This window comes from Podarcis melisellensis, assembly GCF_964234715.1.
Source record: "Podarcis melisellensis genome assembly, chromosome: 5".
Classification (NCBI taxonomy): Eukaryota; Metazoa; Chordata; class Lepidosauria; order Squamata; family Lacertidae; genus Podarcis; species Podarcis melisellensis.
This window is the reverse complement of record NC_138537.1, coordinates 60,262,225-60,278,249: the sequence shown is the minus strand read 5'-3', so window position 1 is coordinate 60,278,249 and position 16,025 is coordinate 60,262,225. Positions and strand designations below refer to the sequence as shown.

The window sequence follows — 16,025 nt, the reverse complement described above, 5'->3', positions numbered from 1 at the left end:
TTGAAAACAACCTATCCCCTCCCCAAGCCTTTGAGGGAAAACATTTTCACAGCTATGTATCTTATTCTTGTTTCAATAGGACTGCAGTCCTGTACCCACTAAACCTGGCAGTAAATTCCACTGAAATGAGCGGGGTGTACTTCCAAATAGACATTTACAGGAATGCGCTGTTTCATAGAAACAAGTAGCAACCAGTGGGGTGGTATTTCTCATCTGGCCTCCCAGCATGAAGGTCATAGCCGGTAACCAATAAGGGAAGAGGTCAGGCCGCAGGGAGGTTGGTGCATTGTGGGTGCAGCAGCAGAGACAATCAAATACCCCGACTGCTGCTCCTGCCCCAACCTCTCTCCTGCCTCTCCCTTTTGGTTGCTGTCAGTGATCCCTGCATTGGGAAGCCAGATGAGCAATGCCAGCCCATTCTGCTCTGTTCTGCTCCACTGCCTGCTACTGACTAAAGCCAAAATGGATGGAGGCATTCAACAGTGTCCCCCCTGTCCCCCCTTCTTTATCTTTTCAGCTCCAGAGATCTTTCATTCCTTTCTGAATGGTGGAACTGGCTACTCCTTCGAAGTTGACTGGTGGTCCCTGGGAGTGATGGCATATGAGCTCCTCCGTGGATGGGTATCCTGTTCTTTAGTGTTTAAAAAATATAGGTAAAGGGTAAAGGGACCCCTGACCATTAGGTCCAGTCGTGACCGACTCTGGGGTTGTGGCACTCATCTCGCTTTACTGGCCAAGGGAGCCGGCGTACAGCTTCCGGGTCATGTGGCCAGCATGACTAAGCCGCTTCTGGCGAACCAGAGCAGCGCACGGAAATGCCGTTCACCTTCCCGCTGAAGCGGTCCTATTTATCTACTTGCACTTTGACATGCTTTCAAACTGCTAGGTTGGCAGGAGCAGGGACCGAGCAACGGGAGCTCACCCCATAGCGGGGATTCGAACCGCCGACCTTCTGATCGGCAAGTCCTAGGCTCTATGGTCGATCCACAGCGCCACCCATGTCCCTCTTTAAAAAAGATAGTTTGGCATTATTTCAGTGCTTCATGTTACTCAGAAGTAAGCCTGGGATTCCACCCACCCACCCCCGGTTTTTCAATATCTTTTTTCTTCTTTTTCTCAGAGGCCTTATGACATCCACTCTAACAGCCCCGTGGAATCCTTAGTTCAGTTGTTCAGCACCGTGAGTGTCCAGTACGTAACAGGATGGTCAAAGGACACGGTCGCCTTATTAAGAAAGGTAAATAACTTATCTATCCGGGAAGGGTTGCAATTATTTATTAGCACCATGCAAATAATAAGGGCCTTGATCCAAAGAGACGTGCTCATGCTGACTTGCCTGCATGTTGCTGCACACATGTATCTGTGATTGCTTGGCCTCCAGACAGATGGCACCCTGTGCATTGTTTCCACTGCAATGCCAGGAAGCAAGCTATGCATCTCTGGGACTTGAATGCAGAGCTACTCTGCTTGGAACAATATTCGCAGTGCCTTTTTGCTCAGAGGCTTCTCAATCCAGATTATGTGCCACTCCCTCTAGAGAAGGACCATAGCAATGTCCAACCTAGTGGATGCTGTAAACTTTCACCAACCTAGTGCCCTTTAGATGTTTTTGACTGCAACTCCCATCAGTCTCAGGGGCACCATCTGGAGAGCACCAGGTTAGCAAAGGCTGCTCTAAACTGGGGGCCATCGTTGAGATTTGTGGAATTAGCATGCTAAGGAAACGACTATGAAATAGACAAGTGAGGTGATCCTCCAGCTCCTGATCTGCTTTCTGGTATGACTCGAATTCATTTACAGCTGTTCTCTTTGCAAGGTTTAAATATTACCAGCCATTAATTATTAGGTTATATTTTTTCACTCATAAACATTAGGACTGTGCACGGACATCCCCCACGCAAGATCTACACTGCAGCCCCATTCTGTGGACCCTGGATCAGACTGGTTTGCCCTGTACACCACCCACCCTGCCCCAAATCCACCCCAAAGCAATTTGGGGGCAGAGCTAAGGGATTTTACAGGGTTTTTTTGTTTGTTTGTTTTTTTTAAAAAGCTACTTCAACATACGGTTAAAATGGGGTTTAAAAATACAGTTAGAAGGGGGTACACCAGTATTGCACAGGATTGGATCCTCCCACTTAACAGCAAGCGGATCCAATCCTGCATGGTGCTGCTTCGGGGGAAGGAATAATGCAACCGCCCAGTTGGTCCCTTATTTTTTAAAGCTTCTCTTCCATGCCTGGCTCTCCTTCCTGCTTGACACCCTGCCCCCCGACAGCTCCAAGGAAGCTTGACTTGGCTTTGGGCTTTGGGCCTTGAGTCAATCCGTTGCACAGCCCTAATAAGTGTTAGTAAGAAGCTGTGGTTATTATTATTACTTAACAGAGCAATTGTTTCCATGTGAACAAGTTCTGATGTACATCCAGAATGCCCTTACCTGCAAGGCCTGTCCCCATCCTTTCCCTGGAGGAACTGCTCCCATGTTATAGATCAGGTTCATCAACTGAAATGAAGGAGATAACTGATATGAATATTTGGGTGTGTACAGAATTCAGCATTAACATGATCATTATTCCTGCATGGAAAACAGTAGCCAATTATTGCAACTTCTTGTAAGTTCGGGGTAGAGTGCGGGTGTTTTGAAGCCTAGTAGTTTGTCAGAATTATCACTCTATCTAATAGTGAATTCAGGTGCTGAGTGCTGACAGCATTGGAGCTACACTGGAGCCAGTGTGGTGTAGTGGTTAAGAGCGGTAGTCTCCTAATCTGGGGAACCGGGTTCGCGTCTCCGCTCCTCCACATGCAGCTGCTGGGTGACCTTGGGCCAGTCACACTTCTGTGAAGTCTCTCAGCCCCACTCACCTCACAGAGTGTTTGTTGTGGGGGAGGAAGGGAAAGGAGAATGTTAGCCGCTTTGAGACTCCTGAAGGGGAGTGAAAGGCGGGATATCAAATCCAAACTCTCTACAAAAGGGGGGCAGTGATGGGAAAGAAGAGGGAATGTGCTCAGGAAAACCCCAAGAGTTTCACAAGTCTAGACAAACTTCAAAAACAGAACCCTTCAAAGGAGAACCGAGCATGCTCAGTAGCCATGGGCTGACAAGTGTCATTTGGAAAAAAAGAATGAAAAAACCTGGGGTTAGGATGGGATGGAATGGAATGTCCTGTAGTACAGCTGGCTGGCTGGCTGGCTGAAACCTTGAGTCCTGTTGTTAGGAGATAAGGATATGTCGCAGCATTCTGTTGCCGGCTCCACCTGTAATACCCTAGAGGCAATGTGGAGGAGAGCAATACAGGCTTCCAGTGGCTTTTCTGTATAGCTCCTTGCACTCAGATAAAGAAACTCATGTTCATTTTTCAGTAACAGTTACCAAGTAATATGTGTCTCATTAAATAACGTTTTCCTATTTCCGTGAGAGAGGAAACTTGTCATTCTGTGTTTATAAATGTTGGATAGTTTTAAAAAGCTAGATTTCAGCATCCTGTTAAATATATATATATATAAATGCATAACCCCAAAAGTGATAGCAATTGAGCGTCTCCAGTGTAACCCAATGGCAGGTGGACAATATACATAATTAAAGTTTGATTTTTAAGTGGAGTTCCATTATGAAACAATTCCATTGAAACTTGCTCAACAAGAGCACAGATGCCCTCTGCTGGATTTGTGTAGGAACACAGCCCAGTCTTAAAAACAAACATCATCTGGAAAAAAACGAATATAGCCATAGCAGAAAATAACATTGAACAAATTATGTAAGCACACAATATAAAGCAGTTTTCTACAAGCTTTTGCAAAGGATCTGGCCAGCGTGTAATCATAATTAGTGTTAACTACCATTCCTTTAACTTTAAAGGGCATATTAAGATTCCCTTTGCGGTGAAGCTGTAGAACAGGAGTCAGCAACCTTTTTCAGCTGTTGGCCGGTCCACTGTCCCTCAGACCTTGTGGGGAGCCGGACTATATTTTGGAAAAAATAATAATGAACGAATTCCTATGTCCCACAAATAACCCAGAGATGCATTTTAAATAAAAGGACACATTCTACTCATGTAAAAACACGCTGATTCCTGGACCGTGCGTGGGCTGGATTGAGAAGGCGATTGGGCTGCATCCAGCCCCTGGGCCTTAGAATGGTGGCATGGAAATTGTTGGTTGAGTTGCTAACTGGCAGCCATCAAGCAATCAGACGGCTGCTTTCCTGCTTGCCGAAGTCACTCTGGCTCCACCCGAGAGGGGCATGTGCCACACTTCTGAGTTGGGTTAAATGGCTGGAAGACACAAATTCTGCCAAACTGGCTTGATCCATACAGTGAGCCTCAAGTTTGGCTTCAGTGCTTTATCAGAACTCACAAAACATGGGAGGAACCAAACTACATATTACACTACATGTGTAGCATGGAGAAGTGGGGTGGGGGAGGCATGCTCAACTAATCATAGGAACAGGAGGTCCCAATTTTCGTCATGACTGTGGCATATGGGGACAGGAGGTTTAGCCCTTCTCTCCTGAGCTTCAATGCAGAAAAACAATTGCCCATCCCCAGCTTAGAAAAAAAATGCCATAGGTGCATTTAGCACTAATGTGTAGTTTTTTCCTTAAAAGTAGAGCACTTGCTCCACATACAGGGGTCCCATGTGCAACCCATAGTTAATGTTAACTATTGTTTATAAACCATAGTTAAAGTTGAAGTGTTCGAAAGATGATCACTTAAATATTGATTTATTATGTCCTCCTTCCTCCATTAAATGAAACACAAGCCAGGAAGAGCCACAGTTTGCTCCTAGCTCTGTAGTTTTTGGGCAGTGATGGCTCTTTAGCCATAGTTAAGGGGAAGGTTTACACACAACACTAAGCTATCATTAGTGCTAACCAAGGCTGAGAAACCAACTACCTTAATGATCTATGTTTAACCACAGTTAACCATGGTTAAGCTGCTGCACTGGGTTCACACATGACACTAAGTCACAGTTTAATAAGCCCTGGTTTAGCTTAATGTGTGAACCAGACCACTGTGATTAGAAGGATGGCACCTAATGGCAGGGCCAGCCTCGTCTGCAGTGTGGTCAGGTCCTTTTTATTAAGAAAGGTATTTGCCATATCACAAGTTGAGCACTGATTTTGTTGACTTAAAAAAAGATGGTGACTGGACCTACTTAATTTCTTAGCTTTTGTGGGGATTGTCCTCAGCTATCTGTGATTATAATGTTTCCGTGGTGCACGTTTTGTTAATTGGTTTCGAATGTTACTTGTGTCTTGTGTAACATTCTTCTTTATGTTTGCCAGCCATTATTAATATTGTATGGGGTTGGGGTTCTGGGTCTACATTTTGAAAATAAATGAATAGGGTGTGCACTGCTGAACATTGAACAGGTTCATAAAGAGATGATTAGCATAAAGATGAGTTATCTGTGAACATATGCTTATGTTCAGTGAAGAAGGTGGCATTGCTTTGCTTCTTCTTCTTCTTCTTCTTCTTCTTCTTCTTCTTCTTCTTCTTCTTCTTCTTCTTCTTCTTTATGATCGGTACATCTCATGATTAGTATTTATGCCACCAATAACAAAAGGGCCATTTGTCCTCTCTGATCTGTGGCTGATCCCACCAGTGCAGGATTAGTAGAATATTGGCCAATGGAAACATGGAAACCACCAGGGTTATAGGAAGCAAAAGACTAGGTGAATCTTCCACTGAAATAAATGGGGGGATGAATGAACAAAGGAAAAGGCACAATTCAAATAAATGGGAGACAAAATGAATGAAATTTTTAGAATGAATATGAACAGGAAACTAGATTTTGTGTCCCCACCCCCTTGAACAGCTCTAGTGAGACTCAGGCAGATGCAATAGCCATGTAAGAGAGGTAGTATTAGGAATTGGCCCAGATCAAGGCAGGTTTCTATCAAAATCAAGCTTTGTCTCATCGCTCAACATTTGCTATTTCAGCTTTTGACAGTGAACCCTGAGCACCGCTTTTCAAGCTTAGCTAGCATCCAGACTTCTTCCTACTTATCTAACGTGGACTGGGATGAAATCTGTGAAAAGAAAGTGGAGGCAGGATTTGTGCCTAATGTAAGTTGAAGAGATGAGTACGTTTGTTTCTGTCCCTGATCCCTATGTATTGCGAAGCGGGGGAAAGAGAAAGCCAGGGATTTTCTGTTCTGCAAACAAATTTGGCATGCCGCTCAAATTACCTTGCTTGTCAATCGCATGGCTTTGAGGCAATATCCTGGTCTGGTTTTAACAGAAAGGCCGTCTGCATTGTGACCCCACCTTTGAGCTGGAAGAGATGATTCTGGAGTCGAGGCCACTGCACAAGAAGAAAAAGAGGCTTGCAAAGAATAAATCCAGGGATAATAGCAAGGATAGCTCACAATCGGTACGTGTCCCCTTGCAATTCACCCCCCAAAAAACTGATGGAGTGCTGAGTTACTGTGGGGCCTGTTACTTTGCAAAGAATGAGAGACTGGTCTCTGCTAGAGGGTGGCAGTGCTGTTTTTCCTTTCAGCTATGTAAGAATAAAGGGCATTTGCATCCTACCATTCTCTTATTTAATTCCTCTAGGGGGAACCTTTACCAGCCCAAGGGGCTGTCCCAGGGTAACATCCCACAGACCCATGGTAGTGGGTGGGGCCAGAGGCAAAAAGTAGGCGGAGCAATGGGTGTGACTCAGTGGGTGTGTACAGTAGGCTACATTCCAGCCATGCAAAAGTCAGAGGATTCTACATACGCTCCTCTGCATCTAGGCAAGCAAGGGTTATGATCACAGTTCAAAAGCCAGAGCTATGTATTATCACTTGGATGAGGGTGTTGAGGAGAACCAGGCAGGGAAGTTTGGCCTGGGGGTGGGGAGTTAGGGCAAGTCCCAAGGGCTGAATAAGGAGACCTGGAGGGCCTGAGGCTCCTCACTTCTGCTCCACCATATTAGGCAATCATGTGAATGCAATGGCAGAGAACTCACCTTCCATTAGGCGATACGTGGCACCAGTTGCTTTGCTACTGGACTACTGCAATGTGCTCTATGTGGGGCTACCTTTGAAGGTGACCCAGAAACTACAACAAATCCAGAATGCGGCAGCTAGACTGGCATAGCTGTCAACTTTTCCCTTTTCTTGTGAGGAATCCTATTCAGAATAAGGGAATTTCCCTTTTAAAAAGGGAAACATTGATAGCTATGTAGACTGGTGACTGGGAGCGGCCGCTGAGACCACATAACACCGGTCTTGAAAGACCTACATTGGCTCCCAATACATTTCCAAGCACAATTCAAAGTGTTGGTGCTGACCTTTAAAGTCCTAAATGGCCTTGGCCCAGTATACCTGAAGGAGCATCTCCACCCCCATCGTTCAGCCCGGACACTGAGGTCCAGCTCTGAGGGCCTTATGGCGGTTCCCTCGCTGCAAGAAGCAAGGTTGCAGGGAACCAGGCAGAGGGCCTTCTTGGTAGTGTTGCCCTTTCTGTGGAACGCCCTCCCATCAGATGTCAAGGAAATAAACAACTATCTGACTTTTAGAAGACATCTGAAAGCAGCCCAGTTTAGGGAAGTTTTTAATGTTTGATGTTTTGTCGTGTTTTGATGTTCTGTTGCAAGCCGCCCAAAGTGGTTGGGGAGGCCCGACCAGATGGGTGGAGTATAAATATTATTATTATTATTATTATTATTATTATTATTATTATTGCAGAACTGAATGAAGGAACCAAAGAGAGGCTTCCAAGTTTTCTTAGCATTTGTGCTATATAAGTCGACTCGGGAGCAGCCAGTATGAGGTGCACTGTTCCCCCAGCTTCCCAGCACTGTGGGCTGCTGCTGCTTACTGTGGAGGAGAGTGGGGTGGAGCGGGGAGCTCAGTGCAGTGTGGCACATGGTGGCAGGTGCGTCCGATTGGCTCCCTGCACCTTGCCACTCCCCCTCTCTCTAGTGGCGATGGCCAACAGCGTTGGGAGGCTGGGAGAACACTTGCCTCGCCCCACCAGCCCCTCCTGAGTAAATGTCATTCGAAAATTTTGACAAAAAGTACATGTTAACTGTTTTCTTTTCTTTTATCAGGAAAATGACTACCTCCAGGATTGCCTGGAAGCAATTCAGCAAGATTTTGTCATTTTTAACAGAGAGAAGTAAGTTTGGGAAGATGCTTTTAGGGCAGGGGATGGGGAGAGGGGCTTGTTTTCATTGGCTCCTAAGTTAACTTAGGGAAGCTCATGGGAGAAAAGTTTCCCACCTCTTCCCACAGCAGAGCCCTATCACCCTCCCAAATTGCTCTGGAGCCCCTCCTGACCCCCCCGGAGGCTTTTCTTGGGACATTGGGAAGTATTGAGAGGGTGCAAAGCGGAGAAGACTTTCCTTCAATGCATTTCCTTAGACTAGCTTACCATAGCACCCAAGCTGCTGAGCAGGATTTGAATTGGGTACAGAGTTAACCTCCTTATGCCAGCCAACTGATGTCCTCCAGATGTTTTGGACTACAACTCCCATCATCCCTGATCATTGGTCATGCTGGCTTGAGCTGATGGGAATTATAGTCTAAAACATGTACTGTAGTGAGAATCTGGCTAGGGAAGGCTGCTTTATGCTATAGATGCCCCCTGGTGGTGAGGAGGGGGAAGAGGATACTGTTATTACTAGCAGACCTACTCCATATTTTGAATCAGTTAGCTATCATGGCACGAATGACTGTTCATATACAAAAATTGCATGTATGCCTCTGTTCATCGTGCAAGTATCATTTTTAACCTAAGTGACAATGCAATGTGAATTGTGGTGTTTTATTTTTTTAAGTATTCCACAAGGATGTTCTAATTAGGAGGAGGTGGCATACGACACAAACAGCCTGAGGTCAGCTAGTTTACAATTCCCTACAACTTTGAGGCAATCAAAATGTCAGAAACTTGAACAAAGAATGGATCATACATAATTAAAAAAAAAAAGAGATTTGTGCAAAATGACAGAAATGCAGGAAGAATACCAGACAGCTTGGCCTGAGATGAAGTTCCTTTTTTTAGAAAAAAAGTGTGTTAGACCCAAGTTGTGCTGGCATGATTTAAATCATTCAAACAGGGTAGGGAGTTCATTTCACAGAAATAACCCGCTGTGTGGATTCTCTATCCTCTCCATGGTTGCATTTCAAGAAGCAACACAATGGAAGGTGATGTGAAAGGAGTTTCTAAATTGATTAAATTAATTAAAAGTGATCAGCATTCTCTGAGTAAACCCTCAAAATGTCCTCAGGAATGCCCTTTTTACAAGTCCTGGCCCCAGAGGCCACAATCAGCTAAAAGGGAGGGCTTGAAACTCATACCAAATCTCCCTAAATATACACATTTTAAACCCCCATTTTAAAAACCACATGCTTCATCTCAAAGCACCACTTTCATAACCTTGTCTTCACACGGACATGATAGCCTCCCTTCTCTCTCGGTCTCTCTTGTGCAGGTTGAAGAGGAGCCAAGATCAAATGAACGAGTCCATTTCTCCTCCTGAAACCACCGACGAAGCTGAGACTGAAACAGAATCTGAAAATTCCAACCTGAATATGTGTAGCTCAGTATGTTCTTCCACAGGCAGCAGCTAGGACTATGGAGAGGAGGCAAAGGGGCCGGGAGCTTGCGCACCTCTTGAATAAATCATTCTCAGGTTGCACTGACAAGCCGATGACAGGACACTGAGTACCTTGGTTGAAGAAAAGAAGAGGAGTCACACAAAACAACACTGTAGAGCCGCAGCAGAGGCAGATAGTTCTTACAGAACTCATGGATTTTTTTCCCCATCAGAAAGGGATCGCCTCTTTTACCCAATACTTTGCTATGCAACACTTTGGTGAAAACCGTTCCATTTCTTCCTTTGCTCTTTTCTTTTCGCAGGGACAGACAGTGGGGTCTGAAGGATATTGGCAAGGCGATAAGGGTTCCAGACCCAGTTCCAGTGTAGGTCCAAGAGAATGCAGATTGAAAGCATGCATAGTGGTCCCGGAGGACTAGGAAAGGGGGCAAAAGCCACTGGAAGCTCACTTTTATGGGACCGTCCTTAATATGCCAGCTAAGGCTCATGCATGCAAGATTGTCTCTTGGTATTTTCAGAGCGTTAGAGAGTTCTTACGGACCGTGGCAGTTGCAAAATACTTGTATGTTCAACTGGGACAGTACAGTGACAACTTGGCCATACATGATTTTCAGAGAGCCCAGTCTCAGCATTAATGGATCCTTTCCAATGGTCCTGTCCAGGGCCAGATATGCTGGGTTTTTGCATCATGGAATTTTAAAATGGTTTTGCTGCAAGGTAGAGTGTTTTCCTAAACATGCCGAATTGTTTCACAAAGCTATCCTTACTTAACAAGGAGCTGTTTAAGCTACAAGCATATTAATAGAGGTTAGTGTTTTCTTCACTCATAATGAAGGAGCAGGGCACTAGTTTGGCTGGATGTAGGTGAGATAGCTATAAAGCAATGCCCTAGTTATGCAGGAAGTGATGCGTTGATGCGCTTTTTTTTGTCTGCGTCATTCTAAGTGTATTTTAATGTATTGCATAGGATGTCTGTCTCAACTTCTTGCGAGGACAGGAGAGGTCCGATGTTTTCTCCAGCTGTGGATATTGCCTTTTTCAATGTTTCAGAAGCCCTTTTCTTCCCTATCCTGCAATCCTGTTCACACTTACCTGGGAATCAGCTTCATTGAACTCAGTGGGACATAGTTCTGAGTAGACTTACATAGGATTGCACTGCCGGTGGGCTTTAGGTTACTCTGACAAAAGCGCTTAGAACCCCTGGTTCTAGGACAGTAAATATATGTGTTGTACATAAATATCGTAAGTGTTTTAATTCAAAGCTGTTTGTTACCAGCTGTCTATGAGATTGCCATGTTTGCATTCCAGTTGTGTTTTCCTGTAGGAAAGTGAACTTAGCATGCTTTTACTTTCAAGACATTTCTCCCTCGCCCTGCTGTTTTATTGAGGTGCCTGCTACAGGCCAATATGCCAGGGTTGGAACCAAGGTCCTACGAACACAGGAACCAATTTACAGCCTTACTTACGAAGCTACAACTACCTCTGTAGCAGTGCTGTAACAAGTTCCTTTATATTCCATCACTGCTAAGGAACAGGGATTTGCATGGAATTCACACCGACTCCCTTAGCGTGGGGTTTCCACGAATATTTTTGGTCTCGATGGTTTGCTTTCCATTTTAATTTCCACAAACGCAGCACACGGCATAACCGGTGCGGAGCAATTTTGTACAGACAACAACCAAAATGTAGTTGCCTTTTCCACAGTTTTATGTGGAGTTTGGTTAGGAAATGAGCATTGTGCACAACCAAAATTTCACGAAGAACAAAATTCAAGTTTGCTGGTGGAGTACAGTGTAGGGGTATTCAAAGAAGCCAAAGTTTTTCCTATCAGTTCCTCTCCCTAGCCCAAACCAAGGGAATGGCAGCCCCCACCCATGAAGCTCTATTGACTTTTGGAAGGGGTAGCACAGTCTCACAATACCTGGTGCTACGCTGGTACTGCAGGAATATCACGCTGCAGGTGTTGCCATCTATGCCAGCAGAAGTGTTTAGAGTCAAAGGGCCAACTCGGTTAGTCAACTGATTCGGCTGCATTAGCACAAGAGACTTCGCGGCACACATACTCCAGCTTGAATCCCACACTTAAGTGTGGGTTGGCAATTGCTTGCTCTGTTACTCTGCTGTGATGAATTCATCAATCGCAGATTTAACATGCTGAATTATTCATCCTTTCCTCCAAGTGGACTCTTGGAAGGAGTGTGTGCTGTGCACCTACCATTGTGTCGAAGATTCTGCCATGATTTTCTTAAAACAACAGCAACAACCCTGATACCATCTAAAAACATTATCTTCATTCAAAATGAGCTAATAGATGTTCTTCTTCTTATTGGCTACTTGATTCATGGAAAAGCGGCATCTGCTCTGTCCTTTTAAATTGGTGCCGTGCCGCTTTAAGCAAAGAATCCTGGGAGTTGTAGTTTGTTAAGGGTGCTGGGAGTTGTTAGGAGATCCCCCTTGTGGAGTTGCAATCTCCAGGGTGATTTAGCAGGGTGATTTCCTTCTTCCCAGGAAAGCTATACTTCCTCCCTGTCCTTGAGTCATTTATTCTGCCAATACTGTACTGCATTCCTGATACACAATATAGCACACTGACTTTGAGGAATCGAGGGTTTGATTGAGGCACAATCTTTTAGACGAGGAATTTATGTATTTTTAAAGCCTGTTCCTATGTACTTTACTAAAGCGATGTACTTTTCACTATAATACCTGATACGTGTGGGGTGCAATCACAGGGACCTGTGGTTTCTAAGAAATAACTCTAAAATAAATGCTTATATTGAGCACAATGGTTATTGGTATCAATCGTCAGTCAGCAAGTGAAGAACTGGCTTGTTTCAGCAGTTAGAATTTGTTGTGTTAGAAGCAGGTAATCGAATCCGCTTTGGTGTGGACCGTGGCTATTGTAAAACATTCCAATGGGGATGGGCGCTAAGGTCCAAAAAGCAGCCCCTGCCCTGATCATTTGTCTGTAAATTTTGCATACCAGTAAATATGTGAGTTAATGCCTCTCACTCTTGTTGATGGTGAATCACTGTAAATGCTGAAAGGGACCAAGACTTGGACAGAAGCATTCTTGTTGATGGAAGCAGGAATGGTGCCATACAATAAAAACATGAGACAAGCCCTGCTGGATCAGGCTGAAGTTCCATCTAGTCCAGCATCCTCTTCCCAAAGTGGCCAGGTGCCTGTGAGAAGCCCACAATCAGAACCTTGGTCAAATGTATACCACTTGGTCAACCACATGGAAAGGCCTATTGCAAAGAAAGCCCACATAGTACAATCTAGATGTCATTTGATTACAACTTCCCATCTGTTCCAGCCAGACTGGCTAATGGGAGCTGAAATCCCACAATATCTTGAAGGCACCAGACTGGCTGCTCTGGTACAGTGGACCATGTGTTGACTGGTAGGGTCCAATGTCAACTTGGCTGTGGGGCTAATCAGCCAGTCCCTATGTCTCAGCCCAACTGACCTCACAGGCTTTCTGTGAGAATACAATGGGACCGGTCGCATGTATGCCACCCTCAGTTTCTTTGGTGGAAGGCTGCAAGCCAACCACAGTTGTTTTTTTAAAAAAAAAATAATACGGTGGAGAGTTAGCAAGAGAAGCCTGGGAGGTAAAATAGTAGCAGAGCTTCTAGTGTTGCAGGTGAGCTGGCAACTTCACATTCAGGTTATCTTGATGTGATTTTGGCCCTCACATCTGAACATTTCACCGTTATGGTAAGATATAAACACACACACACACACACACACACAGAGAGAGAGAGAGAGAGAGAGAGAGAGAGAGAGAGAGAGAACCATATATCATATGGTGTTTAATGAATGCAGTAGATGGGGCTTGCAGATCTCTGAATTAGGAGCTCACTTGATGCAACCTGAGCTACAGTCAGCCGCTTCTCGAGTTTATCAGCAGGAGCCATCATTGTACATGCAAACTATTCATGGGGATAAACCTCAGAGAAGTACTATTTAAAAACAAATGCAAAACACCTGTGTTGGCAATAGAAAGCTAAGATGACGATGGGATCTTGATGGATCGAGGGTGACTATTCTTTTGTCGGTTTATTACAGTACAATTTTACTTTGTAAAATATCTTTGTAAACAAGGTTCGTTCATTTCTGTAAGTTTTACTGCATGAAAAGGAACAGTCTGTTCTACGAGGACGTTTCAGTTGCAGCAATATGTTTGTGGGATTGTTTTTATTTTGGCAGGTATCTGCAGAAAAGTCATTGCATTTGTGGAGTAATAAATGTGTTTTGGTTTTTTAAAAAAACAGAACTGAACGTTAACATTTATTTATAGGATTTTAAAAAAACAACAACACAGCAGCAACCTGCAGTGGTGTGGCAAGTAGAAAGTGGTCACTGAAGAGTCCTTTTTGGCAAAGGTTGCAGGGCAGAAGCAGAGTGACATCTGGATGAGATGCATGCCTACTGAACGGTAATCCTACTGGACAAGTCAGACCAATATCAGTAGCCTCCACCCATGCTGAGTGTGCCTGACAAGTCAGAAATCATGCAGCTCCATGCTGCTGACCAAAATGCTCCTCTGCCTCTGATCCTAAGGACACATGAATCTGCTGTATCCTGAGTAAGACCATCTAGCTCAGACAGGTCCCTCCCAACCCTTCCTGGAGACGCTGGGGATTAAACCTGATTTCAACACATGTTCTCTGCCTGCATTGCCCACCAGTAATGGTATGGAGCTTCTCTCCTCTAGAACGGTGTTTTGCTGTGAGCTTCCACAGCTGTTCATTAGATAGTAATGAGCTTTTGTTAGATTCATAGAGATTTCTTCTCTGATCCAGCCAGAGGTACTTTGCGCACAGGTGCAGACTTCTGCGACCAAATTCCTAGCCAGATAGTCAATGATGCATGAGAACAGATGCTGTGAGCAGCAATCCAACAACCGGGGCAGTATACATGTAGACCCATCAAATAATTTACAATAGCACCAATCAGCTGTTTGGGGGAGGAGAGGGAGCCGTACTTTTTCTCCGCTCCAAACATCTGATCTGCCCATCATTGATTATGTGACAGGGCTATGGATATACAGCCCATCTGCTTTGTGTGCACGGTGTGTTAAAAGTGTGTGCAAAATGGTGTTATAGGCCAATCATGGAGAGCGGGTGGTGCTGTGGTCTAAACCACTGAGCCTTGGGGCTTGGCGATCAGAAGGTCGGCGGTTCGAATCCACACAATAGGGTGCTCTGTCCCAGCTCCTGCCAACCTAACAGTTCGAAAGCACACCAGTGCAATTAGATAAATAGGCACTGCTGCAGTGGGAAGGTAAACGCCGTTCCCGTGCACTCTGGCTTCTGTCACGGTGTCCTGTTGCGTCAGAAGTGGTTTAGTCATGGTGGCCACATGACCCAGAAAGCTGTCTGTGGACAAATGTCGGCTCCCTCAGCCTGAAAGTGGGATGATAAAAGGTCCTTTACCTTTTATCTTTTATAGACCAAGCAGAAATATGATATGTTAGAGAAGAGTAAACAAATGAGTTTTTTCCCCTCTACACAAACGCCAACTGATCTCCCAAATTGCTTCTTGGTGCATCACAGTATATTGAAGTACAGTGGTACCTTGGGTTAAGTACTTAATTCCTTCCAGAGGTCCATTCTTAACCTGAAACTGTTCTTAACCTGAAGCACCACTTTAGCTAATGGGGCTTCCCGCTGCTGCCGCACACCGCCGGAGCCCTATTTCTGTTCTCATCCTGAAGCAAAGTTCTTAACCTGGGGTACTATTTCTGGGTTAGCGGAGTCTGTAACCTGAAGCATATGTAACCTGGAGCATATGTAACCCGAGGTACCACTGTATTGGGGTGGGTGGGGGAAGCACACCACAAGACCTGTACAAATTTATCTCTTTGAACATAAGAAGAGCCTGCTGGATCAGGCCAATGGCCCATCTAGTCCAGTATCCTGTTCTCACCTGTAGGAAACCTGCAAGGAGGACCTGAGCACAAGCACACTCTCCCCTCCTGTGGCTTCCAGCAACTGGTACTCAGAAGCTTAACTGCGTCCAACCATGAAGGCAGAGCATCATGGCTTTGATAGCCTTATCCTCCACAAATATGTCCCATCCTCATTTAAGGTAATCCAGGTTGGTGGCCATCACTGTCTCTCATGGGAGTGAATTTTTCCATAGTTTAACTGGGTGAAGAAGTGCCCTTTTTAATCTGTCCAGAATCTACCAATGTTCAGCTTCAGTGCATGTCCCTCTCTTTAGATGACCATTATTGGACGAGTTGGGTTATTTCCTTACATTTATATGCCACCTTTCTTCCATCATGGAGCACCAGGTGGTCTCCCATCCAGGCATTGGCCAGAGCAAGACCTGCTTAGCTTCAGCAAGGTATTGGTGTCATGTGCCTTCAGTTCATATGCTGGGACGAAGGAGCTGCACTTGCCCGTTCTCATGTTATACTGGAGCAATGTAAATAAGGAAGTCCCTGTGGATGCTCTTTG

General features: G+C 44.9%; 1 protein-coding gene across 2 annotated transcripts in view; it reads left to right on the top strand.

Annotated features, from left to right (window-relative positions):
• Positions 1–13,120, top strand: part of STK32C (serine/threonine kinase 32C) — a 158,622-nt gene extending 145,502 nt beyond the window's left edge. Inside the window, exons 7-12 of one of the 2 annotated variants that reach the window (XM_081912822.1) lie at positions 518–621; positions 1,121–1,237; positions 5,943–6,068; positions 6,244–6,375; positions 8,044–8,111; positions 9,427–13,120. In XM_081912822.1, coding sequence (XP_081768948.1) covers positions 518–621; positions 1,121–1,237; positions 5,943–6,068; positions 6,244–6,375; positions 8,044–8,111; positions 9,427–9,565 — 686 coding nt within the window. In that variant the 3' untranslated portion in view covers positions 9,566–13,120. Of the gene's footprint in view, positions 1–517; positions 654–1,021; positions 1,238–5,942; positions 6,069–6,243; positions 6,376–8,043; positions 8,112–9,426 lie in introns of those variants that run through there. The other variant, XR_014168642.1, reaches the window with a different exon arrangement.
• Positions 13,121–16,025: the final 2,905 nt, after the last annotated feature.